Raw genomic sequence first — 25,463 nt, forward strand, 5'->3', positions numbered from 1 at the left:
CAATGGTGCTGATATACAATGTTATGTAATGTAAAATGTAATTTTAAAGATGCCTGAAAAACAACCAATACCTTGCAGTGGAGTGGCTAGTGCTTGGGGGACCTGGCGGTAGCGTAACTAGGCGGGGGTGGTGGGGACTATGGGGTGGGCGGTAGGGTAGAATGCACATTCAGGGCCGCGGCCACCCCCGGCGGGGCACAAATTATAGCTGCGCTAAACCTGTGCCGAATTGGAAGGTGGAAATGACCGGCCGTAATCATCGCGACGTGCGACGGTCAACATTAGAACCATGAAAACTCGACTCTCGATACTTCGACTCTCCGGGGAAAATTGACAAGCCTGAGACATCTTTTTCTCCCCCCCCCATGAAGAATTTTTGGGGGGCTCTGGCCCCCTCAGTTCCCATGGAGTCGGCGCTACTGTCTATGCCCGCCCGTATCTCCCAGTGGTACTCCACATACCTCGGATCAAGGCCATGACCCCCTTCCCCTAAATTTGATGATAAATCCGCCCCTGTTAGAGTGACAATTGTCATCAAGTGTAATATAAAGGTGAATTAATGGGTATCAATCATGGTTGGTAATGAGTAAAATTTGGGAATCGCGATATTATTTCGATCTTATCTTCAATAACTTATAATTAGAATTTGGGAATCGCGATATTATTTTCAGCATATAAGGCGGCATATGCACTGAGCAGAAAAAATTGCACATGCACTCCCTTTACTCGTTAATAAAGATAAAAAACTATTCAACGAATAAAAAATAAAATAAAATGATAAATTCGGAGGGGCCATGAACCCTCTTACCCCGCTAAATCCTCCACTGCTTACCCTTTCGTGGTGCTGCCTCTGCGTGGTGTTTAATTTTTTTACGTAAAGTACCGTAGTAGTATGTAATTATAAATTAAATTAATTTAATTATTTAGTTATAAAATATTATTAATAAGTGCACTGTGAGAGCCTTCTGTGTAGTGTGGAGAAAACTTACACTGAGCGAAGAACTGGTCGAACGCTCACCTCGACCACTACTCCTTTCTTCAATGAAGACTACCTTACGTAAGCAAGGCTGCGCCGCCCCCTTTCACTTGTCTGCGATAGTAAGCTAATTCGTTATCTCCTCTCCGCAGGGAGTGCTTATGTAATACTTGAACGTCCCCTGGAGCAAAAACACCCCCTATCGCCCAAGCAATAAATACCATCTCGGGTTAACGTAAACGCAAAGCTTCGACTTCGCCTTCAACAGAACAGTTCTTGCGGCTATCATCGCTGTGCTATGAGTTGAGAGCTATCTTCAAGTATGTGTTGCCGAGCTTGTATACATCCCGTCTGGACGCGCCTTGGCGTGCTATTTTCTCTTACCTATCCGAAATGAACTGGTGAATGTATTCCCTCATTCTCTCAATAAATGGACCTTCCCTCTTTAACTATTAGCAGTTCAAACATGTCCACAGGCTGTTTTACACAGGACATATGATTGCAGTACTGAGAGCTACATTTTTTTCTCACTTTGGCGAGTAATTGCGCGAATGCATGGCCGAAATTAGAACACTGGCCGTATTTCCATCTCACGTGCATGTATTCTCGTATGCAGCCAAGCAATTCGCCGCTTTACACGACGCATGAGGGTAGTTTCCTTTTTTTTAATTGCCTAAATCGAAAGATTATTACTCCTGGAGTACGTATTTCACGATTTTAGATTTTAAAATGACAATATCTATTTTTCGTGATTAAATGAAAAGTGAAAATTTTCAAGCGCGCGAAACCGCGACGGCTAAGTAAGAGTGCTGGGAAATGCCCGTGGGACGTATGGCTGCCGCTGTGTGAGGCCACCTGGGTGCGAGGCTATGAACGCCGCTACGATGCAGGCTGCTTGCTGCCGAGCATAGCGGTAGTGTAGAGTACCCTACTAGCAGATAGCGCTTGGCTTAAATAAGGATTATCAATACCCTATCAAAGAAGGAAACTTTCCGACCATTGGCAATTTTAATTGGTGATTATTAAGAGATGGTTCCCTGAGCTCTGTGCCTCATGCATGCGTTAGTAATCTCAGACGATGTAAAACTCCTGACTACTCGTGTCGAATCAAGGTCCCCATGACGTCACGTGGAGTGGCATCGCAAGGGCGCCAATCTGGCTTTTTTCAAATGAGGTTAAAATTGACCATTAGCACTCGTCTTAACTGGGCTTTCGACAAGCAAATAATTTATATATTATGAATTCACTAATGGTGGGTAACGAATCGCAATTGATGCCTTTCGTTTTCTTAGATGAAGGAAACTACCCTATTAGAAATGCTCTCTGGCACGTACGGTAGATTGTGCTAGTGTATGCCTCTTGTAAAACCGTCTTCATGGACCTTGGAGATGGAGCTTGTCGTCCACACAGAAAATCGGGTCTTCAACTTTCAGAACACATCTTTCAGTACAGCTCGGGTGAGATTGCGGAGATTCATAGGTTGATTGATGGTTCTCGAAATGAGTGATGGAATCACGAACAAACTATATTATCTTTCTTGCTACAGGTACCCCATATAAAGTTTCATTTACATGGTAGGCACCTCAGAAAATTTATAAAGTAACACTTCCTGTCCTCACCTCAGAGGAAATTTTCCACTGAGGTCCTCCTAACCACAGTGAATTTACTTTCATAGATTGACGTGTCCTGTTTCTATCCATGTACCCTGTTTTCTTCCAACCTGCCCTGATTTCTACACCCTTCCATCGATGCCTATACACCAAAACGAACACGATCTCGATTAAAGTATTCCATTTTTCTAGTTTAAAAAACTGGGTACTAGCATCGAATGCGTGTTGGATATTTCATGAAGGCACTTTTTTATGCTGCGGGTTTCCCTTACGCGATTCATAAAATCAGCTCTACCTTCCTGATTGCCTGGTTCATCTAACACCATTGCTGATTTTTTGAGCATGGTTTTGCACTTGTGAGTAGGTGCTGCTGTACTTAAAAACATCATATTAATGATTCGTAACAATGTCTTTTGGTAGTTGAAAATCATCCTTATTAGTACGCCATCAATTTATTGAATTGCAAATTTGAATCGATTTTATAGAAACTACTCTGTAGCTACGAGGTTAATACTTTGTATTCACAATACTTCCGGAATGTTTAGAGGGAAATGAACGTAAACAACGAATATGTTGCTCAACAATCCCTACTCAACTATTGCTGAAATGTTTAGGATGGCATTGTCGGTATTGTCTGCTCCATAGTTCCCTTCACAATTTACACGATGCCCCGTCAGCGCTCACGATATAGCTGGTATAGGTATTCATCCATAATCAGCCCTTGAGAATCAATATTAGCAATTAACCCGCTGTATTTTTTTCTTCTAAGAAGTAGTCAAATAAGTAATTCAATAGCTTAAACTCCGCTAATGAATGACGCCATTTTCGAAATTAATCGCCGAAAAATGATATTGACAATGAAAAAATATGAATGGCATGGAAACAAATACGGATCCAATGCATTTCTAAAATGTATGTACTCATAATCACGTAAGATGCGGAAAAATTGTTAATACGTCAGTCCCATATTCCAGTGAAAATTACGGCAAGAAGCTTTATCTAGCCACAAGGAATACGTTCGCTTTCTGCCTGAGAAGTTAAAATGTATTATTCAGAGCTCACATGGCGAGAATCCCTACCACCTATGTAATCCGACGTCAAAAGGCACCAAATTCGAATTACATGGTAGGATATCGTATTGTCACAAACGTCGCAACAAAGTATCCGTCTCCAACACTCCCTCCCCTGGAACCCCCACCACAAGTCTCCCGAATTTTGGTCTCTCCGACCAATCATAGTTCTCCAATGGCAGAGGACTGAAGCTGAGCAGACGAAGAACGCCGTCTAGAAGCAGTCAGCCGTAGTGTTTGGAATGGCTTTGTGCCAGTGGGAAGAATCTTCTCAGGAGAAAATGGAAAAAGAAGAGAACAATAACCTGCTCCTTCAAATGAAGAAAATGGAAATGTCCACCAGAAGGCTTATTGACCTTTCGGAAAGGACTAATTATCGAATTATCCAGGTTAATGGCCAGCGCACTTACGGCCCTCCTCCCTCTTGGTTCGGAGATTCACCTGGGAAAGACTGCGAAGTTTTCGTCGGCCGTATCCCTCGGGATTGCTTTGAGGATGAACTGATTCCTGTCCTAGAATTGGCTGGGTTTATCTACGAATTCCGTCTGATGATGGACTTCAGTGGCTCTAATCGTGGATTTGGTTTTGCATTGTATTCGAAGCCATCGGAAGCTCGCCAAGCAATCGAAAAACTAAATCATTATGAAATAAGACCTGGGTGTACCCTCGGCATCGTCAAGTCCATGAACAACTGCAAGCTCTTCATTGGAGGACTGGATATAGATGTCACTGAGGAAGAAATTACAGTTACGCTGAATTGCATGACTCCTGGTGTTTCTCGAGTCACCCTGCACCCATCAAGATCTAGCAACCCCTTTCAGAGGCCGAAGAAATATGCCCTAGTTGAGTATGAGACGCACAGAGCAGCTGCTATGGCGCGGAGGGTATTGGTCCCGCAGAAAATGCGGTTCAGAGGAATAAGAGTGGTAGTAGATTGGGCCAATCCGTTTGGAGAAGATCAAAAGTGGGAAAAAAAATCCTATCAGGTTAGTACTTCATACCTTAATCTTTCTTTTATTTGTGTGAATCATTTGTGGTTGTGACTGCATTCTGTTATGCGTAGTATGAAATTTATTGGTTTTGTAACTCTCGGAAATTGATTTCGCTTCGTTCCAAGATATGGTATTAGCATTTATTGATGGAAGAAGCAGTAGGGTGCATTGAGGTCGTTCGTGATAACCTTTTAAAATGTGATGCAGAAAGTTTACTGACGTAGGCGAATTTCGTCACTCAACTGTTTTGCCTCCCTTTCGGTTCTTTTGAGTTAGTGGTTGGAGTAGTTGCTGTTCACGTTGTACCTTTTACGTGATTTTAACGTTAATTTCGAAGTTTTGCAATGGATCCAGGATACGTAGCTGGAAATGAATTCTGCAACTACAGATCACCGCTTTCTACTCGTTATGCATCTAAGGAAATGCAGTACATTTTCAGTGATATGAAGAAATTTTCCACCTGGAGAAAGCTGTGGTTGTACCTCGCTCGTGGAGAAAAGGTAGGGATATTTTTTAACACATCGGTCGCAGATTAGAAATAATTTTATGACAGTGCGTGCGAAGTTTAGTTCACACTTCGACGGTTGGCTGCGAACATATTAGAAAGAAATGGGAAATCACTGAAGAGTGGAGTCGAGCACCACGCAAATCTTGGAACGAAGCGAAATATCCAAGTAAGAATTAGTGTCCTGACGTGATATTTTTGAGGTATCAATTTCTAATTATTATAAATTTCAATTATTTCAGGGCACTTCTTCGAAGGCCAGAGAGAAACGTAATTCTGTTGACTCAAAGAGCAAGGTGGATGGCAGATCCAAATTCAACGATAGTAATTGTTTACCGCCTGCACAAACAAGGTTGGGGGCCGGGACTGACACTTCATCATTATGTTTCAGGGATGGCAGCTTAAAGGAGATGAATTGTGATAATTTCCTTGAATTACAACAAAATGGGCACATTATGCCATTCACTCCTGCCAACTCTAGTCACAATGGTACTGTCGCATTTACTACCGATTTGAAAAATACAAATTCAGTGGCTGCTGTGAATTTTCTTAGCAATCAAAATGTTAACCATGTCATGTTGATCCCTCGAAATTTTGTACCTGCTACAAACTTCAGTCTTCAGCAAATCATGTTTACTGCCTGTCAGGCCCAAATGTTTGGATACTATCAACAGATTCCTCCGATACTTAACTCTTCTTTGGCAAAAGGTCAGTAAATTTTTTATAAGTTCGTTATTCATAGGCAGCTAGAATATAGGTGTTCAACTATCTATATACCCACTTTTGGGTAGGCATGGCTTCTTCAATACCTGGGATTTGGTGAATATTCTGTTTACTTTTGAACAAATACCCAGTATAACAGAGTATTTCTCAATGTATGTACCTGCATGTTAAGCAATAGTGCATAGAAATATAATTTAAATGCCATGTGGTAGATAATTGTCTGTTACATAACTTGGTGCAATAATCTTATGGCTAATTTATAGACCGAAAGAATATTTCCATAAATGATACGTTTGAGTACCCTGTTTAAGTTGAAAGGATCTGTTCCCATTTTTTAAATGTAGAATCCAAACCTTTTACATGAGTAGTTGGGAATTGTTCTATAATAATGGGAATTATCTTTTTTTATTATTGGAAGTTTTCCTTGTCTCATTTTTCCCATGTGTCTTATCTGATGAAATCTGAAATTGGTGATTCTTTTCAAATATTTTCTTCATCTTAATTGCTTCCAATGTTCTATGTTTCTGGTTTTTGTTGTTACTTAGATTTTATTGTTCTTATCCATAGATGACACGCTTTCATTCTACCCACATCCTCATGCTCGCTTTGCATCCACTAATGAGATTCTAGATTCCTATTCTAGAATTTATCTTATTCTGGGATTGGATAATTTTCTGACTAGTTGTAAGATGTATTTCAAGGTTGATATTTATACTTCATCCTCTCTCTTAGCTCTTAGTTTGGTGAAAGCCTAATCTGTGGTGTACTCAAATATATTCACTCCTTTTAAGACATGTATATTGGACTAACTTCGTTCAATTATTTCCAACTTTATCATCTTTATCATTCTCAGTATTTAATTTTCTCACTAACTGAATGTAAGACATGAATGCTATTCTTCGTAAGTATGTGTGGAATAAACTGTTACGTAACCTTAGAGTTAGTGTTTGCTTTTGTTAAGTATTCCCTTATTGTTCAACCTCGGGACCCCCTTTAAAAAAGAATATAAATGAATACGATTTTAATGGCTCACAAGTTATTGTTACTGTTGTAAGTGATGCAGTGCTGTTTTTTATGTAGCTTTAATATTCCTTATTTCATGTACATGATAAACCTTTGGAATAGCTAATGTGTTCCTTTTAATGATTCTTAGCATGAGAGTTAAACACACTTATAGTCATGTAATACTCATGGACTCATGGGGTAGTATGAAATTCTTACATGTTTATTCAAACATGCTTATTTTTTATACATCATCAAGAAATAATTTTTTAATTCTCAATCATATTTATTGATTACATTTTTAATTACAGAATTTTCAAGTTTAATTTGGTGCAGTCTTGTAAAATTATCAATTAAATCTTTAGATCTGTTAGCCTTTTTTAATAGGGTGGTTTCCTATTATTATTTTATTGCCTAAATTGAAAGATTATTACTCCTGGAGTACGTATTTCACGCTTTTAGATTTTTAAATGACAATATCTACTTTTTGCGTTTACATGAATAGTGAACATTTTCAAGCGCACGAAAATGCGATGTCTAAGTATGAATGCCGGGAAAAGCCCAAGTGATATCATTCTGGTTCTGGCTGCCCCTGTGCGAGGCCACCTTGGTGCAAGGCTATGAACACTGCTATGATGCAGGCTGCTAGCAGGTAGCAGAGTACCCTGCTAGCTGGTAGCGCTTGGCTTAAATAAGGATTATTAATACCTTATCAAACGAAGAAAACTTTCAGACCTTAGCCAGTTTTAATAGGTGATTATTAAGACATGTTTCCCTGAGCTCTGTGCCTCATGCATGCATTGGTAATCTCAGAAGATGTAAAACTCCTATCTACTCGTATAGAATCTAGGTCCCTGTGACGTCACGTGGAGTGGCATCGCATGGGCGCCAATCTGGCCTTTTTCAAATGAGGATAAAATTGACCTTGCCATTCGTCTAAACCGGTATTTCTAAAACCAAATAATTTGTATATTATGAATACAGTAATTGTGGGTAACGAATCGCAATCAATGCACTTTGTTTTCTTTGATGAAGGAAACTACCTATTTGCCACTTTTACTTTGTTGAACTTTCAGGTCTACAGTTGTGTCCTCATATTTAGTTAGCAGTTGTAGTGGTTTTATTCTGTAATTTTTCTTGATTTTAATCCACCTCAGTCTGATATTATGACTTGAATTTTTGTGTACTATATGAACCCAACTTTTCTCCGCAATTCTTTATGTTATGCATAAATACTATTTCATGAGCAGTAGATTCGTTTTTACATTCTGAAACACTATTTTCCATCAATTGTATCTCATATAGTATCATTTTGTCACCTTTCACAGAGTCAGTAGTTTGGGTGACCTTTGAATTTATTTTTATTTTGGCTGTAAAAATGACTTTGTTAGAACCTTTTAATTTCAGCACCCTAGGAATAGTATTGAAGAAAGTCTCAAGAACTCAGAATCTGTCCATGTTATACCTGGTGAATCTCACTATGTTTTCATTTTTCATCTTTTCCTTTCGTTGAAAACCATTCTATCATTCTGTTTAACCTATTTTAACCCTTTTCTGCTGGCACCGGCAAGAGGAAATCTTTTTTTTATTATAATATTTCTCTTAAGTTATTTTTTCGTGATGTAACTTACTTCTAAGTTATACTTTCATTGATAGCCTAAATATTTGCATCTTATAATTTAATTACAATCCTATTCGGTCTTTCCTGAGCTATAACCCTTTACTTGGCTTCCTATTTTACCTCTACGTTACTGGCCATAGAATTCTTATTGTATGTTGAAAATCTATGTGTTGCCAGATTTCCCATGGCTGATTTTTTTTACTGGGTTGAATAAAGCAGCTACTAGCAATTGCAATATGTCTCTGAAAGCCAAAAAAATATGCAAATCTGTATTTAATGTTAATAATTATAGTAATGACTTTGGTAATGTTGTCAGATTCCCCCAGTTATTGGTATTATAATGTAGTTGAAACATTTAAAACCGCCCATGCACTAGATACCCAGTGAGCATCAGCAATCACCATCTCATCTCTTCCACAATAGGGTAGTTTCCTTCATCAAAGAAAACAAAAGGCTTTGATTGCGATTCGTTACCCACAATTACTGTATTCATAATACACAAATTATTTGGTTTTAGAAATACCGGTTTAGACGAATGGCAAGGTCAATTTTATCCTCATTTGAAAAAGGCCAGATTGGCGCCCATGCGATGCCACTCCACGTGACGTCACAGGGACCTAGTTTCTATATGAGTAGATAGGAGTTTTACATCATCTGAGGTTACCAATGCATGCATGAGGCACAGAGCTCAAGGAAACATGTCTTAATAATCACCTATTAAAACTGGCTAAGGTCGGAAAGTTTTCTTCGTTTGATAAGGTATTAATAATCCTTATATAATCCAAGCACTACCAGCTAGCAGGGTACTCTGCTACCTGCTAGCATCCTGCGTCGTATCAGCGCTCAAAGCCTCGCCTCAAGGTCACCTCACTTGTGGCAGCGGGAATCTGTCACACGGGAGTTTTCCCAGCATTCATACTTAGCCGTCGTGTTTTCGCGCGCTTGAAAATTTTCACATTTCATTTAATCGCGAAAAATAGATATCGTCATTTAAAAATCTAAAAGGGTGAAATACATACCCCAGGAGTAATAATCTTTTGATTTAGGCAACTAAAAAATAATAGGAAACTATTGTCAATGCTGGAGTGCATATGGTTAAATAGTACATGTAAGCTTTTGTCCAATTTTCTTATCATTCCACAGATCTTGTGTTTCTTCCATACTCTTCTCAGTTTATTCTTTTTGTATTTAATAAATGAACAATATTTTTGTAATTTTATCTCACCAAGGGCAATTTAAAGATTTTCCTTTTAATATGTCTGCCAACAGAAGACATAATACAGTCAAATAACACTTCATCAATTTAGTTGTTTCAAAATTTCTTATACATACATTTGTAGCCAAAACAAAAAATGTAATAAATGTAAATAATAACTTGCAATAAAAAAAAACGCAGAGTAATATTTAACTTTTTTTTTAAAGTTAAGGAAAGTACGTTCTGGCACTGCTAATTTTGCCATGTCGTCACTGCCTGTAATATTATGTTGCAGGTCCAAAAGAATGGATGAAATTTACTTAAAGGTCACATTCATCACCATTGGTATAACTAGTGTTAAAAAAATATTGATATTTTATAGATGGCCTACTTAAGAATTTTTCATTTATTTGTACCATATTTTTTCACTCTTCTGTTTTACTGAAATTTTATATTAGGTTTTCAAAACTAGGTGTAGATGACAGTGATATATATTTTGCAATTCTTGTATTGCTCGTCTTAACCATCACTGAAATATTGAACTTTTTCAACAGACAGGATTTATCTTTTAATAATCAACAATTAATTGTGTTTCAAAGGAAAAGCCACATAATGTCTTTAATTATCTAAAAAATACACAGTTACTTGAAACATCAAGGATTTTAGTTGAAATCCATTAGTTCACTAGGTTCACACCTACATCCCATAATCAATTTTCCCAATTTTTCCCTGATTTCCAGTGTCATTGTTTAAAATTTCCCTGATACTAAACCATTGACAAAGATGTCAGAGGTATTTTTTTATAATTAGGAAAATGCATTAAAGAATATTGTGCAGTATAGTCCAACTGTTCTTTTAACAGCAGAAATAAAGTCAATCATTAAGTGGGCAGTAACCAATGCTGCCCAGCCAGAAGGCTGCAAAATTCTCTCCTTGCCCATTGCTGTGCCTCTGAAATTTTTCTTTACTATGGTTATCAAGAATGGTTGGTTATGGGCTTCTTGGTTATGGCTATGGTTGACAAAATCTGTGTCACTTTCATCTACACCTAGTGTTGAAAACCTCATCTAAACCAATGATAAATGTAGAGCAAACTTAGTGCATGTCCACAGTAATTTTATTGGGTACGATGCGTTTCAGCGACATGCACTAAGTTTGCTCTTCATTGTATCATTATGTTCCACAACATCTCGCCGAGCACCGTTGAATATATCTCATCTAAACTTATTTACCCTGACATTTCCATGTTGTTCAGTCCTAATTTTTAACTCTGATATTTCTATGATTTTCCTGGCCAGCATTGGAATAATTCTAAAGATAAATTACAACTAGATGAGGAAACTAACTGTATTCTGCCCATTAATGACCCTGAGCCTCATCCTGTATCACACATCATTTTCATGTAAATTCTGTTAAAAATAGTTTCATCTGACTGGAGGAGATTAGGGCTTTCGTCTGACAATTTGATGTGTGTATCAGACTGTTATAGGAAATTTCCAGATGATATAGGTCCCTTGTAACTTAATGAATTCATGCAATTTCACTCTTAACTTCATCTGTTGACACCATGTTACGTAAAATGCAATGCATTATGTTACTTAATTGTGAGGGTTTCATTCGTCATATTTAATTTCTTATTTTTTTTTACCTAACAAACACTCTAAACAGAGTAAAACAATTGTTGCCATGTTTACTTGTTGCAATCATAATGAAATTTTGACTATGAAAACATATCATTTCACATAATTCATAACTATTTAAGGCATTGTCTGGATTTCAGCTTTTTCAAGGGTGCCATATAATATTTCATTTGAAAAAAACTGCTAAAATGGGAATGTATGCTGGATTTATAAAAAGGGAAACTATTGTTGAGTAGTGAGTAATTAGGAGGTTGAGGTCAAAAAATGGAGAAAGGGTAGGGATAAACAAGTTGTGACGTGAGGCTCAAGGACTGTGGGGTTGGAGGTAGGGCAACCATTGCTAAGAGCATAGGGAAGGAGGTGGAACACCAGATTAATTCATTCAAAACAGTATTGCCATGCATATTCTGATGAGATATGATTTCTAAAATTCTTAAAAATTACATGTGCTCCCTTGACGTGCACATGTAAAAGCTAACAGGCTAAATCTGATTAATGTCCCTCTATTAAATGGCTGGCGAACACAGATTAACCATCATATAAATGGCTATTAGGACTTGTGAGCATATTTGGACTAAGTACATATTTTTACTTTTCACTCCTGAAATATGGCCCGAATACTCGTCATTTTGAGAAAAAAAACTGAACCAAGTGTACTGTATTTTGTTCTATCTCTGTTTATAGCCCTCCTTGGACCTGATATTAGTGGTATATTCATCAATTAACTTGGATTCACGTACTATCTGTATTTTGATGTGCTCTGTCAAATCAAGGCTGCAGTAAAGTATCTTCTTGAGTGATAGTAAATGAAACAACCCCTATGAAAAAATGAAGTGTCACAAAAATACTGAAGTTTTCACTTCAAGTCATAACCTGCATGTGAAAAAATATCTTTTGAGAGAGTTTCAAAAGTTACGCATCATTATTATGACTTAACAACTTTCTGTGGCCAGCAAATTCTACTACATGAGGAACATAGCCTAATTTGATTATATTTAAGATATTAAAAAATTACCTTTAATTTTATCTGCAGACAATGATATTTTATATTGTTTTTTTCTAGTGTACATTTGGATAGTTGCCATGAGTTTGTTACACTTAGTTTTAAAAAATTAAAGCAAATTTAAAGAAGCTTTTAGAACTTTCCACTTAAGTGGATAAAATATTGCATTTTTATTGTTGCTGTCTTCAAAGAACCACACACTGCTGATATAATATTGGATAGTACCTTTAAAAACAAAGCAATCTTCCTGGAAATCTTAGGGAAATTGATTATCACTTTATACAGTGTTGGTGCAATATGCTGAGAAAAATTTCTCCATTTCATGGCTCCTCCATATGTACCCAATCATGTAATAATGCTGTAAATGTGGGATTTTCATTCTTATTGTGATCCTTATTTATCTGATGTTCATTCATTGTGCGAAAATTCCACGGAGAAAAGATCATTTTCTCTGTGGCTAGTCCTGGTATACTTAATTAAGGTGTTAATTCAGTTGTCAATTTGTTAGATGTATAAATTTTGATTCTTGTCCTGAGTGTTTAGATAAATTAGTACTTGTTAAAATTATTAAAAAGAATGTAGTGCTAATCGTAATCACAGTAAATCACTACCATGATAAATAATATTGTCTTAAACCTTTATCCTTTCCAGAGTCTTTGGTAATTGGAGAAACCAATTTGGAACCTGATTTGTTATGCAAGCATTAACTATTTTCCTGAACCAAAATGTTTTCTAGGTACTTTTGAGCTGTGAATCATTGCCATAGGCTGAATGGTAATTTTAATTAATGGCAGCATGATGTTTTATTGCAAAGTTAGTTTTCTTGGCTGCCATGAAACGTTTCAAGAGTTAGCCTTGGCTATTCACTCACTAATGTAGTATTATGGTCATATGTGGATGGGTACATTGCAGTAATAAGCTTTTTAATCAAACTTGCTTGCTGCATTTGATTTATGAAGGATAATTCAAGTGCATTATGGAAAATATATATTTCTAGTAAGTTAATTATGCCTTTTAAAGTGAGTTAATATTATAGTTTGATCCACAATCGGTTTTAATAAAGATGCTTGTAATTCCATCTTATCTTGGCATGCGTTTTGCAGTTTCTCTTAAGTAAAAATAATTAAGAAGGAATTTATGATCATTAAGGAAGGTCCTTATTTAATCATTCAGTGCTTCAGCTTCAAATACAAGTTATAATCAGTGTAATACTTTGTGAAGCCAATAATAATTTTCAATATCGCCTAATGTCTAAAGTTTTGAAATCAGTTTAGGTTTGATTTTATTTTATTTATTGACAATAATAATAATCATAAATAATAATTTTGTCAGTCTTATTTTTAAATGTCTACCATCAAAGAGCCATGTAATCAAAAGTAAACCCATCATGAGACACAATAAGGAATTTGTGTTAAAGTTTGATTAATTTGGATAGCTATGATTTGATTTGATATTTGTTAAGGTAACCCAGTTTAATCCTGTATGGTAAACGGTACTATGACTATGTTTCCAAGTACTGTTACATTGATTTTCACATTTGTTGTGACATGAATTCATTTTATGTAAGCATCAGTATTCTTATTAATGTAACAATAATGTGAAGCTACTATTATGCTCAGAAACTTGATGTTTTCCTACGTTTATGCCAATAAATATGAATGTTCATTGATTTAGTCCATAATTTCTTATTGACGGCTCTTCCTTGCAGAAATAATGCTGGAAAAGTGACCACAGTTTAAACTTTTGTGTATTTTTTGTAAAAATTATCCTTTAAACTTTGGATAAGTTTTTAGTGCTGAGAGCAATGAGAAATATTCCAAGAGTTTGATATTTTTGTTTTGGTAACCTAGGAATTTTAGCCTGTGGTCATGATCCCCAAAACAATACCAAACAAGCAAATGCAAATTTGTATTGATATCAATGATAACCCTGAGCTTGCTGACAGTTTTTCGTCTCAACATCATCCTTTACAGAGAGACTGACTGAGACTATACTGCTTTGGATATACATATAAGTTATTGCTGCTTATAAATATTTTTCATTTCTATATTTAGAATTAAGAAGAATTTATCGGCATGTGACGTTTTCTAACTACCCTACACTGTATTTACCAAAACATTTTACATTTTAATATACATAAACCTATTTCTGTATGGGTGGATTCAGATAGATATAGTATTTTTGAGATGGTGCCTTGTGGTGAATTGCTATTATGACTACCAGAATTTGACTTCGTTATGAAATTTATACACATATATGCAACTTTCTGAATTTTTTTCAGTCTGATGAGTTTCATTCTGGAGAAGTTTTAGCATGATGGATGCAGTGATCTTTTTCTCCTGTATTTTGTTCTGTATGATAAGCCCTTGCATGCATTTGCCGTATCATGACTTTCACTGCTTGGTTGTCTGAATCTAACAGTTGTGATATTAGGTGGGGCTTGAGAATTATTCTCTTAATTAATATGAATTAATTTTCTGCCTAGGAAGGCATTTTTTCACAATGGTACTGCATGTAATCAGAAATGAATATGGGACTCAAATTGTGCGAGGATTGCCCAGAAAGTAATGCACCATATTTTTTTCCTTTGACATTTATTCATTGCACATAATGAGAATTGCACACATGAAAGATTGATGTTTCAACTGCACATCCTATTTTTCCATGTAATCTCCATCCCGTTCTAAGGCCTTCCTCCAGTGCAAAACAAGGGCATGTTTTCCTTGATGTTACTACTGCTTGTTCTGGTCCCCGACCGCTGCAAATCTTATAGCACCACTGAACCGCCTTCTGATGGCCTCGTCTGCTGAGCCCAGTGACTAATTGTACTCCTATTGACAGCAGATACTCCACTAAACTTTCTCAAACTTTTTAAATTATTTCCTACATTTTCTTTCTCTGCAGTGAGAAACTAAATGATGGCATACTGTTTGAAGCATACATCGCTTACAGATGCCATTTTGAAACGGTCCTGCAGCAATGCTATCTGTTCTAGGTGCAGGAAATTTTGTGCTGGCATTCATGAAACTTCATATGCAGTGGCGCCGACTCCATGGGGCCTGAGGGGGCCCGAGCCCCCTCAAAGATTCGTTTGGGGGGGCCGAGCCCCCTCAATAATTCAAGAAAATAATTAAGTTATATGTATTATACTTTGTTAAATCACAAAAATATATCAGTAATTATTTTGCCCATCTTTGACGATAGTTACCTTTTAAAATACATTCAGTAATGAGTTTAAACGAATATTTAATACGGTAGAAGGCAAGTTAGCTGAAAAATAGTGGTGTGAATCATGATAGTGTTTCGGTGCTGCGACACACTTTGAATTTAACCTCTTCCCGGAGCAAGACCTCCGATATGGGCCCCCCCAATATTTTTTATAAGTCTGTTCATATGATGCACGTGTGACGTTTAGCATTCCCACCATTGTTGTCGGCTGAGTAAACAATTGTGGTGCATTACTTCTTGGGCAACCCTTGTATTTTCATCATTTCAGAGATCCCACTCGACTGTGAAAACCTTAAAACCGTGAATAAGCCGAGAATTTCTTCTACCGTGAAAAAACCTGGAAAAAGCTGTGAATTCGTCATAAAAACTTAAAAATCTCTATCTTGATTGTAGAAATACGATTGACAGATGAAAAGTAAAATCGATATGTCGATCATGTTTCAAGGTCAATCACTCACAGACTCTGTCCACGCATTTATCTGCACACGTGTATTCGAAGTGCAATAGGGTGGTATCCTTCATCAAAGAAAACGAAAGGCATTGATTGCGATTCGTTACCCACCATTAGTGTATTCATAATATACAAATTATTTTGTTTTAGAAATACCGGGTTAGACGAATGGCAATGGTCCATTTTTATCCTCATTTGAAAAGGGCCAGATTGGCGCCCATGCGATGCCACTCCACGTGACGTCACAGGGACCTAGTTTCTATACGAGAAGATAGGAGTTATACGTCGTCTGAGGTTACCATTGCATGCATGAGGCGCAGAGCTCAGGGAAACATGTCTTAACAATCACTTATTAAAACTGGCTAAGGTCGGAAAGTTTTCCTCGTTTGATAAGTTATTAATAATCCTTATTTAAGCCAAGCGCTACCAGCCAGCAGGGTACTAGGCTAGCCGCTAGCAGCCTGCGTCGTATCAGAGCTAAGCCTCGCCTCAAGGTCACCTCGCAGGGCGGGAGGGGGAACCAGAAATACGTCACGCGGAGAGACTTCCCGACATTCATACTTAAGCGTCGCGTTTTCGCGCGCTTGAAAATTTTCACTTTTCATTTAATCGCGAAAAATAGATATCGTCATTTAAAAATCTAAAAGCGTGAAATACGTACTCCAGGAGTAATAATCTTTCGATTTAGGCAATAAAAAAATAATAGGAAACCACCCTATTATTGGTCTGTGTGCCATGACGACACACAGACCTTAAGGCTGAAGACCGTTAGCCAAAGTGATCATTAACCCTGGCGAGAAATGAGACTCCTCTTCACTTCCGTGCCACCCCCCATTTTCCCACTCACAACCTTTAGCTGGCCCTGAATTTTGCTGGTGATAGGTGACGTCCTAAGAGAACTTTCATTGCTGCGTTTGTATTCCCGGCATCTATCGTGCTTGTTAAATTTTTAGTTAGCGCCCGGCCGGTGATTGTTACGTGATCAATATTTCTGCCTAAAATGGCTTATTAAGAGACCATGAATTTGATGAAATTTAGACTGAAAACCTGAAAAAACCGTGAATTCATAATTAAGTGGGAGTGGGAAATTTGAGTCTTCTGTCTCAAAAGTATCTGACCCCTGCCCTAGAGGTATCCTCTTATAAGCCTTTTGAAAGTTTATGGCCCGCAAATGTGCAGAAGTTTAGGGAAGGGGAAGGCTGTGGTCGTTCGATTCCTTGGAGTTTGAGGGAAAAGGTATGACGGACGTCAGAGTAGCCAACAGTTTAGGAGAGATGAATGCCTAGTGAGTCACGGAATTGAAAGGAAATTACCGCAAATTCAACTGATGCTTGTGTCTGTTTATTTTGATCTACTCATTGTCAATGGACACATTGTTTATTGGTATTCACCCATTTGCAGAGAAATCTCGTTAAATAGTAATTGAACGATTTGCAGAAGAAACCATACCTTGAAAGAGTGTTCGATCCTCAATGATCTCTCCCCAAAGAACGAATTACAACAAATACAACTATGGAAAACTAATCACTTGAAATCTGAAATCAAATATATAACCGTGCCTGTTTATAAAATACAATAGTAAAAACTTAATGAATAAAAAGCTTTAACCTAATTTGACCATTTCACAATATGTACTAAATGAGTCCGTTCACCCTAACCTCTGTGAGCAGACTGTTTGAGGAAATAGACTCGTCCAGTTCAGAAACTGGTTTCTGCCTGTGGACCACAAACTTGACCTATCCATACATATTACTATTAATGAAATTTACGCTAATTGCAAGGATTGGCGCTAAACTCAAATGAGATACATTTGCAAGTTTTCCTGTTGTCTTAGTGAACATGGTCTGTGAGTGCTAAGACATAATTATACCTTTAAAACATGTCACAATTCTTGTTCAAAGAATGAATGTGGAAATGGTTCAATTTGTAAGATGAATGCACCTTTGAAATTCAAAGATATTCAGTTACTATGCTTTGAAATGGGATAACAGAACACTTTGAAGTCAATATTTCCACTATTTTAGATCCTCATAAAATAAAAAAAATATAATCTATGCATGATCAATTTATCAGCTACAATAGCTTTGGTATCTGTATCATGCTTTCTCTGCATCTTTTGGTCCCAATAGCATTAAAAATATGCATAGCCTTTTTTAGGTGGAGAAGGATAACAAGAGGAGAACAGAGGAAATGGATAGTGTTTGGGTGGACTGGCTAGGTAAATGATGCATGGATAATCCAATGAACTGTGGATTGATGATTGAGGCTCCACTGTATTAGTGTTGGGGAAAGCTTAGTAAGGCAATCAATAGAGACTATATTCATGATCATTTTCATAGTATGCCCTAAGTTTTGATCTGATTTCCTCACCATGCTTTCTTTGCATTTATTTAATTGAAATAGTCATTGCTTTTGTACAATTTTACTCACCAGTCAATCATGTTTTTATGTATATCACTAGACCATGTCATCGCATTGAAATAACACAATAACGTCTGCTATTCTTTGTGTGCTCAATACACTTTTCAATATGTGGAGCATAATCATGATCGTCCAGTATGTCCCTCATTACAAACTTACCTGCTCTTGGTATTTGTGTATTAAACCTTTTACGTTAGTGCCAGTGGCCCGATCCATCGGCCCGGGAGGTATGTGCGAAGAGTGCAAAAGGGCCAATCTATCAGCCGGGTTTTTTTAAACTCTCACCTTTTATTTATTGTGCTTCATGTAGCTTTGGTAACTATTTTTAGAATCGGACATGCTTTAACATACCCGTAAGTTTTGGGAGGAAATTAAAAAAAAGTTTCTTAAAATGCATATTAGTCTTTATGTAAATTTTTAAGCGCAAGCCTACATATTAGCCAAAAAAAGCCTTGGCATTCTTCAGCATATCAAACAGAATAGGCTGGCGCTGAAAGGGTTAAGTCATGGTAATACATATGACAATATATTATGCTCTTTACAACTTAAATGAGGCTTGACTGATCGTGTAAATGAAATATGTACCTGCTGATAGTTCAAAGAGTTGTAAGGGCTATTTTCATAAATTAAATCAAAGATATCATGGATAAATAAAATTATTATTGTTAATCAAAGGCATCAGTGATGCCACAGGCATGTAAAATTGATGCAAATTATATAAATGGTACATAAATAACTCAATCTGCAGCATATATTCTCACAGCCTTTACATTTTACAAATCTGTAAAAATTACTTTGTTTTGATAGTGTTATATGTCATGTAAATTTCATGAAAAATTGACCAAACCAGTTGTATCAAGATTGTGATTTTCCCTTGGAATATTCAAGTAGATCATTATGGAGTCTATAAATAGAATTATCACCATTAACCAAGTTCCTGGTATGACTAGAAAGTCTACAATGTTAGAGTCTTGATCATATATACACTCAAGATAATTTCTCTCTGCAGCTTCACCTGCTGCCACGAAAGTAGCTATCCCAATTATAGTGAAGAATAAATCCTGTGAAAAAAAATATTTGAGTTAGAGTACTTACATAATCTTAAAGGTCAAGTGATTGCAAGCTGTAATGGTTCATCTATGTTATTGGTTGGTTCATACCAGTTTTTGGTGGAGAATTGCAACGTCAACAAAAAAGGTCATTTTTGAAGGTGATTTTATAATTACATATTGATATGGTGAGCTGTATTGTATGTGTGCACTGAAAGTAGTACTAATTGTTATCAACTTGTCTTGATGTACAGAAATTTTCATTTCCAAATTAATACTTCACCTTTTAAAATTTTTTAAAAATTGATTTATTTTGACAGGCATGTACTGTGTCAGTACTTGACACATCAAATCAGATTGAAGTGAAGTTTACCTAGTTGAGCACAATTAATAAAGTTCTTTTCACATTTATTTGGCAGGGATAGAGTTGGTTGACTGAGTGCAGGAATGTAAAAAGGTTTCATGTACCATATTCTTTTCTAAGAACCTGCTTCATTCAAACCATTGCTGTAATTCTGAAGCTATCATCTTGATATTGTGATGTCGACGGCTTTCGGGAGCAGCTGCGCATTGCGCTTCGTCATGCGAGCGAGCTTTTGCAAAACGGCAATATGCAGCTGCTCCTGAAAGCCGTTGACATCAATGAAACTCGCTGTGAAAGCCTACATTCCAAAATCTTCATATTGTGTTGGCTATGTTGTGCAGTTTCTCCTTTTCTACATTGTGGAGTTATTAATAGCCAATGTCATCTCTGTAATGATGTGTGTGCTGCTCTAATCGCTCTCTTAAATGCCAGGCCTCCCTCATTCTGGCAACTCTCTGAGTAAGCATTTTTCCATATCTGAGCAACTCACCTCATAACATGTAGCTTACTCTCCACTGTATCTGCACTACCAATTACCCTCGCCTTGACAAAAATGAGATTACTCAGGACTCATTTTTGATCTTTAAACATAGTTAATGGGAAGTAATCTTGATTTTAAGTTTACATTCTTGTTTTAGGAACCTAATACATATTTTGCTTTAGTCTCACTTACTATCCTCCATGGAATCATTTCTCCTGTAAGGTATCCTATTAATATTCCTGGAATCAATATGATGTATGTTCCTAGGATTATTAGCATGAAAGCAGCATCAGTGTTTGGCATGGGCGGAGATGAGACTTGTAGGCCCATGGTGGCACATACCAGCACCTATTGAATGGAAAATATTTTATGTGAACATACATTTAGTGCAAAAATTAGATTGTACTTGATAATACTGTCATTGTAAATTAGACTGTCAATGCTTTCATAGGTCATCGCTTGATAATTCGGGTATTTAGTGGAAAGTTTATTGTGGTTTTCTATGCCATACAATTGCTGGTACAAATTTATCATTGGCAAATTACTTTTGCCTCATGCTCAATCGTAATAAAAAAAGATTATTCGGCTATAAAATTAATCCTAATGCTTGATTACTTCGCTACCTTGGTCTAATAAAACTGGAACTCTTCAAAATCACCATTCAAGCTTAGAATGGTTCTGAAAAAGATTTGCATAACCCAACACCATTGGTACCCCAACCATCACCGCATCACAAGATTTCAATCTTCACTTGCATGGTAACGAAACCTCTTAAAATGGTATTCCACTGTAATAAATGTAATTTCTTACCCAGTAATGACTAAATGTAATATTATTTGTAATACATTTAAAAGTATTGAAAGTCAATTTAGTAAACCCTTCTTTCTCTCTCCCTTTACTGTCTCCTCAGATCTTTTCTGGGTATGAATATGAACCTATCTGCAAAACTTTATATGTCTATAGGGGTTATGAAATTTCAATAATTTGGATAACACACCTATTCTCATGATTTTCACAATCCTAAATTTATTGTTATACCTCTCTCACCCCAGAAACAGCATACTAAGGCCTTTACATCAGGATGTAGTCGGCAAGTAACATTGGAAGATCACAAACACCATGCCTTGCAGTGGCGCAGCGAGAGGGGGAGGGGTTTGGGGGATAAAACCCCCCCAGAGCTCAGAGAAATTTTAAAATTAAATCCATTTTACTTAATTGCATTAATATTAGCTAGAGAATAGTGAAAAGATTTGTAAAATATCCCTCAGAAAGCCGTGAAACTCACTATTTATCCTAAAATTTTTTTTCTGGGGTGGGCCCCCGCACTTCCCGATTACCCTGGCGGGTATGCCATACCCCCAGACACCACAGTATTAGTTGCACCTAAAACGCCCCTAGCCGTAATTCCTAGCTGCACCCCTGATGCCTTGAATGGGGCGACCAATTCGGTCGGGACTTAAACTTGCAACCTTCAGTTTGCCAGGCAATGGCTTAACCCCTTAGCCACCAGACTTGTGATAATTTTTCCCCCTTCTCTGTCTACTACATCTTATTTTTACAATTCTTTCCCAACCAATTCTGCCTACCTCCGTTTAATAGAGAATCTTTCCCCGTGAAATTTTTAATCATTTCATGTGAATCTTTCAGTGGTGCATTCAGAACCACGTCCTCGGACAGGAAATAAATAAGCAATTTATTAGTCGCAGGAATGATAGGAAGGAATGCATGCTTGTATACTTAGTCCTCATCAATAAATTCGGGCAAAATCTGGGCCAGGGAAGGAAGCTATGTACTTGTGTACCATGTAGATTGTAGCTTGAGCGTTGCCTTTATTTTAGGTAACGCAGTTTTTCGTTATGAGTTTGTAAAAATGTAATTTTGTTCCAATTATTATGCATGACTTTGAGTGTGATAATTGGCTGGAAGACGCAATCTCAATTGTTTTAAAGCTTTGGATTTTTTTACTCATCTGGGGGTGGGCTGGCAAATATCACGTAATTTTTTCGCTGGAAATAGTGTGAAACGTGATTCTAGACTACAATCTCAGTAATCTTAAATACTAGTCTGAACTAATCTTAAATAAAAATTATTGTAAAAATTGTTGTTTTTTAAAAATCAAATCCAACGCATTAACACGCATTTCTGCTGAAAATACGCATTTTGAACAGTTTCGCGTGAGATTAGGGGAAGGGGTCGAGCCAAATCTCACTAAGGGGGGTCCAAATATCGCCTTTATCACCTCACGCAATTAATGGACGCCCCCTAATATGTCGCGAAAAAAGATGGGCTGACATGGTGTGATGCGTCCTCTAAATACATTTAGCGGCGAAGCATATTATATGTATAGCTTTAAAATTTTACGAGCCTGAATTGATTTTTAATGTGAACACTGGCTGATTCTCTATATCAGCCGTGCCCGTAATGTGTCTTAAACTGAATGCCATTCGGCCGTTTTTCATTGTTTTAAGATTTATACTCGAAAGCGACTTTTAAAGAGGTATTCGATGTTCCTATCTAATCTTCGATGGAGTTTTTGTTCTTTATACACGGTTAAAATTGCTCGCTTAACGTATTTTCGCGTGCCATTTTTCCGTTAATTCCTATGGTTTTTTTCTCCAAAGTTTCACATTTTGTGAATAAATCGATGTGATTAGGTAAGTATGGTGTGGTAGCATATGTGTAAAATATTTTGAAGTAATTAGAGATAACGATCATCGTTAATCAAAGTCTGAGCATACTACGTTACTTGGAGAAAGGCTGTATCGGAAACATCTCGCGACAAACCACTTAAGTGACGAAGTGGGGGCTATGAAAAACAGCGTTGCATGATGACGTTGACAATATTGTCAGATTGGGAAATATTTCCACCTTGTATAAAGTATGTTATTATGTATGTAACATATGTTATTTCCTAAACTCTTATCAGACATCTATCAGGTACGGACTGCATTCCGCTTTCATTTGCTGATTCGCCAATGGATTTCTGTAATCGAATATTCACGGGTTGAAATTGTACATTATTGCGATTATTTTCATTTGATATCATTTCGAACAGATGAAATTTTAATTGTTAATTACGTAATTGTATATAATTGTGATTATTGTAGGAGAAAACGATGCACAATAAAGCAGGCTGTGCATTGTGATAATATTAATATGTAAGTCAATACATTTTTAAGAAAGACGTACGTCAACACTCAGTACGTGTGTCAGTAATAAAATAATTTGGGCGTAGCATTTTTATTAAGAATCGGTATTCATCGTATGACAAAATTATGCGGGCTCAAGTACAAAACTTTGTTTCTTCGGAAATAATAATATTTTTCCTCACGAGCCTGCTTGAAAATTCGGGTGCGCTGGATACACGAATAATACTGTTAAATAAATTTTACTGTTGACCTATCGGTTCAGTTGCATTTAATTGTTTTTGTTTTCAAATTTTGAGGTCGTCATCCAAAATTGGTCACCGGATTTTGATTTATTCTTAGCAAAAAATTATTTATTGCACATCTGGGCATAGATAAAATAATTTATTTTTTTAATAAACGGGTAAACCCTTTTACAAACATTTTAAAAGTTAAAAAGCATAAGCGTATTAAGATTACGAATTGGTAAAGCGAAAGTAAAGCGAAATAAAGTAATTGCTAGATAATAAAGGTGATCAGATAATATAAGTAAAAATTATGCTATATGCAAAATTTTGTAACAAATAAAACATTTTAAGATAAACCCAATTTGATTATAAATAACTATATAGTGTGTGTACGATAATTTCTACATTAGGAATAAGCGAGCATGAGTCTTGGAAACAGTGGGCTTACCAACTCGGTGATCTTGCAAGCGAGTGCAGCGCTCCTGGACCACGCCATAGGTGTCTTATCCGTGGAACAGGCCAGTCTGCTTGCCGTGGATACATCATGTTAACTGTTTTGTCCTGGATATCGTGGTCGACGTAAGATTGTGACACATTTAGGGATATCCCGGCCCCACTTTTTCCACCACCACTTCCTTCAGCGAAGCGGCTTGCGTCTCGGGAATAAGTGTACAATTTTTTCGGATCATCCTTTTAGCTTTTCCTACTCGGTCATGAGATGCGTTCCCAAACATAAAAATGTGTCATTGGTACAATTTTGACTAGTGTTTTCATCTTCATTCTGCAATCTTCCGTGGTACTGCAACGGCTTACTTTTTGTGGTTGCAGCTGATGCCCGTAAATTTTCATTTAATCGTCTTTATCTTCGTTTCGTCGTGGTCGATTTAAAAAAATGTCTTTTTGATTTTATTATGGTAGGTTTGGAATACAGGTTGGTCACGTGGACCTGATCGAGTTCAAATAAGAGTATTTTATTTTTCCGTGTAAGGAATACGTTTCGCCAACTCGGCCTTGATTAAACGCGGCCGATCATCATAACGTCGCGTATTAAATTTTTAATTCATATTTCCCGGTGATTTTATTTAGCATTTCGTTTGGATGAGACCCAGGTGAAACGGTATTTATAAAACCCAACTTACTTGCTATCTCTTGGTGGTAAATATCTTTGCCTTTGCTAGAAAATTATTTCGGGGGGGTTTCTGTGGATTTCGGGGTGGGGATGGTTCTCACAAATGCTTCGTGGGAGAAGGGGGATTTAAACCTTAAGCCTCGTTGCGGCCTAGTGTTAAGGATCTAATATAAATCGTGAACATGTTCACATTTCACTCACTCTTCCTAAAATTCCACCGTGTTCTTTTTGCATTGGTTTGTGGGGCCTCAAATATTTTTATATCAACTGTGTGTCCTTATTATACCTCTATCACTGTCATTATTTCTTTTATATTTTTTCGAAATGATTGTTGATTCAAACGAATTGAATTCTTCTATACCTTGTGAGGATTTGGAGAGATTATTTTCATTGGGCCACAGCTATGCATCCAAAAGAATAAGTAGGTCTATAGCATTAAACGTTTCTTGTACATATGGGCTCATTTTCCTATCTTGAACTACTAATTTCGGAGATAAATGATCTATTTGCTGAAACCAATCGGATTCTGATATTAAAATAACAATATCCACCTCCACATTAAGTCGCTAGATGCCGACTTCGGGAGTCCGAGGCCTTCGAATCGTGGCATAGCCTTCTCCTAAAGAAATT

At 36.9% G+C, this 25,463-nt stretch overlaps 3 protein-coding genes across 4 annotated transcripts in view; 2 read left to right on the forward strand and 1 right to left on the reverse strand.

Annotated features, from left to right (window-relative positions):
• The first annotated feature begins 3,650 nt into the window (after positions 1–3,650).
• LOC124166012 (probable RNA-binding protein 46) lies at positions 3,651–14,006 on the forward strand. 2 transcript variants are annotated; one of them, XM_046543598.1, is made up of 4 exons: positions 3,651–4,642; positions 5,396–5,642; positions 5,770–5,861; positions 12,989–14,006. In XM_046543598.1, exons 1-4 carry the CDS (start codon positions 3,899–3,901, stop codon positions 12,998–13,000), a joined length of 1,095 nt encoding a protein of 364 aa, XP_046399554.1. In that variant the 5' UTR covers positions 3,651–3,898; the 3' UTR covers positions 13,001–14,006. The 2 variants fall into 2 exon arrangements, with proteins under 2 accessions (XP_046399554.1, XP_046399548.1); XM_046543592.1 differs by having other exon boundaries at positions 3,768–4,642; positions 5,396–5,861.
• LOC124165975 (adenylosuccinate lyase) overlaps positions 4,897–25,463 on the forward strand; it is a 400,694-nt gene continuing 380,127 nt past the window's right edge. The window contains exon 1 of the mRNA XM_046543529.1: positions 4,897–5,148. Within this exon, the coding sequence (XP_046399485.1) occupies positions 4,993–5,148 (156 nt within the window). The 5' untranslated portion in view covers positions 4,897–4,992. The remainder of the gene's footprint in view (positions 5,149–25,463) is intronic.
• On the reverse strand, positions 19,078–24,255 carry LOC124166103. The gene is made up of 3 exons (XM_046543745.1): positions 24,153–24,255; positions 20,524–20,679; positions 19,078–19,498 (listed from the first exon to the last, which is right to left on the reverse strand). The coding sequence occupies exons 1-3, from the start codon at positions 24,198–24,200 to the stop codon at positions 19,265–19,267; spliced, it is 438 nt and encodes a 145-aa protein (XP_046399701.1). The 5' UTR covers positions 24,201–24,255; the 3' UTR covers positions 19,078–19,264.

Source organism: Ischnura elegans, chromosome 1, assembly GCF_921293095.1.
Source record: "Ischnura elegans chromosome 1, ioIscEleg1.1, whole genome shotgun sequence".
Classification (NCBI taxonomy): Eukaryota; Metazoa; Arthropoda; class Insecta; order Odonata; family Coenagrionidae; genus Ischnura; species Ischnura elegans.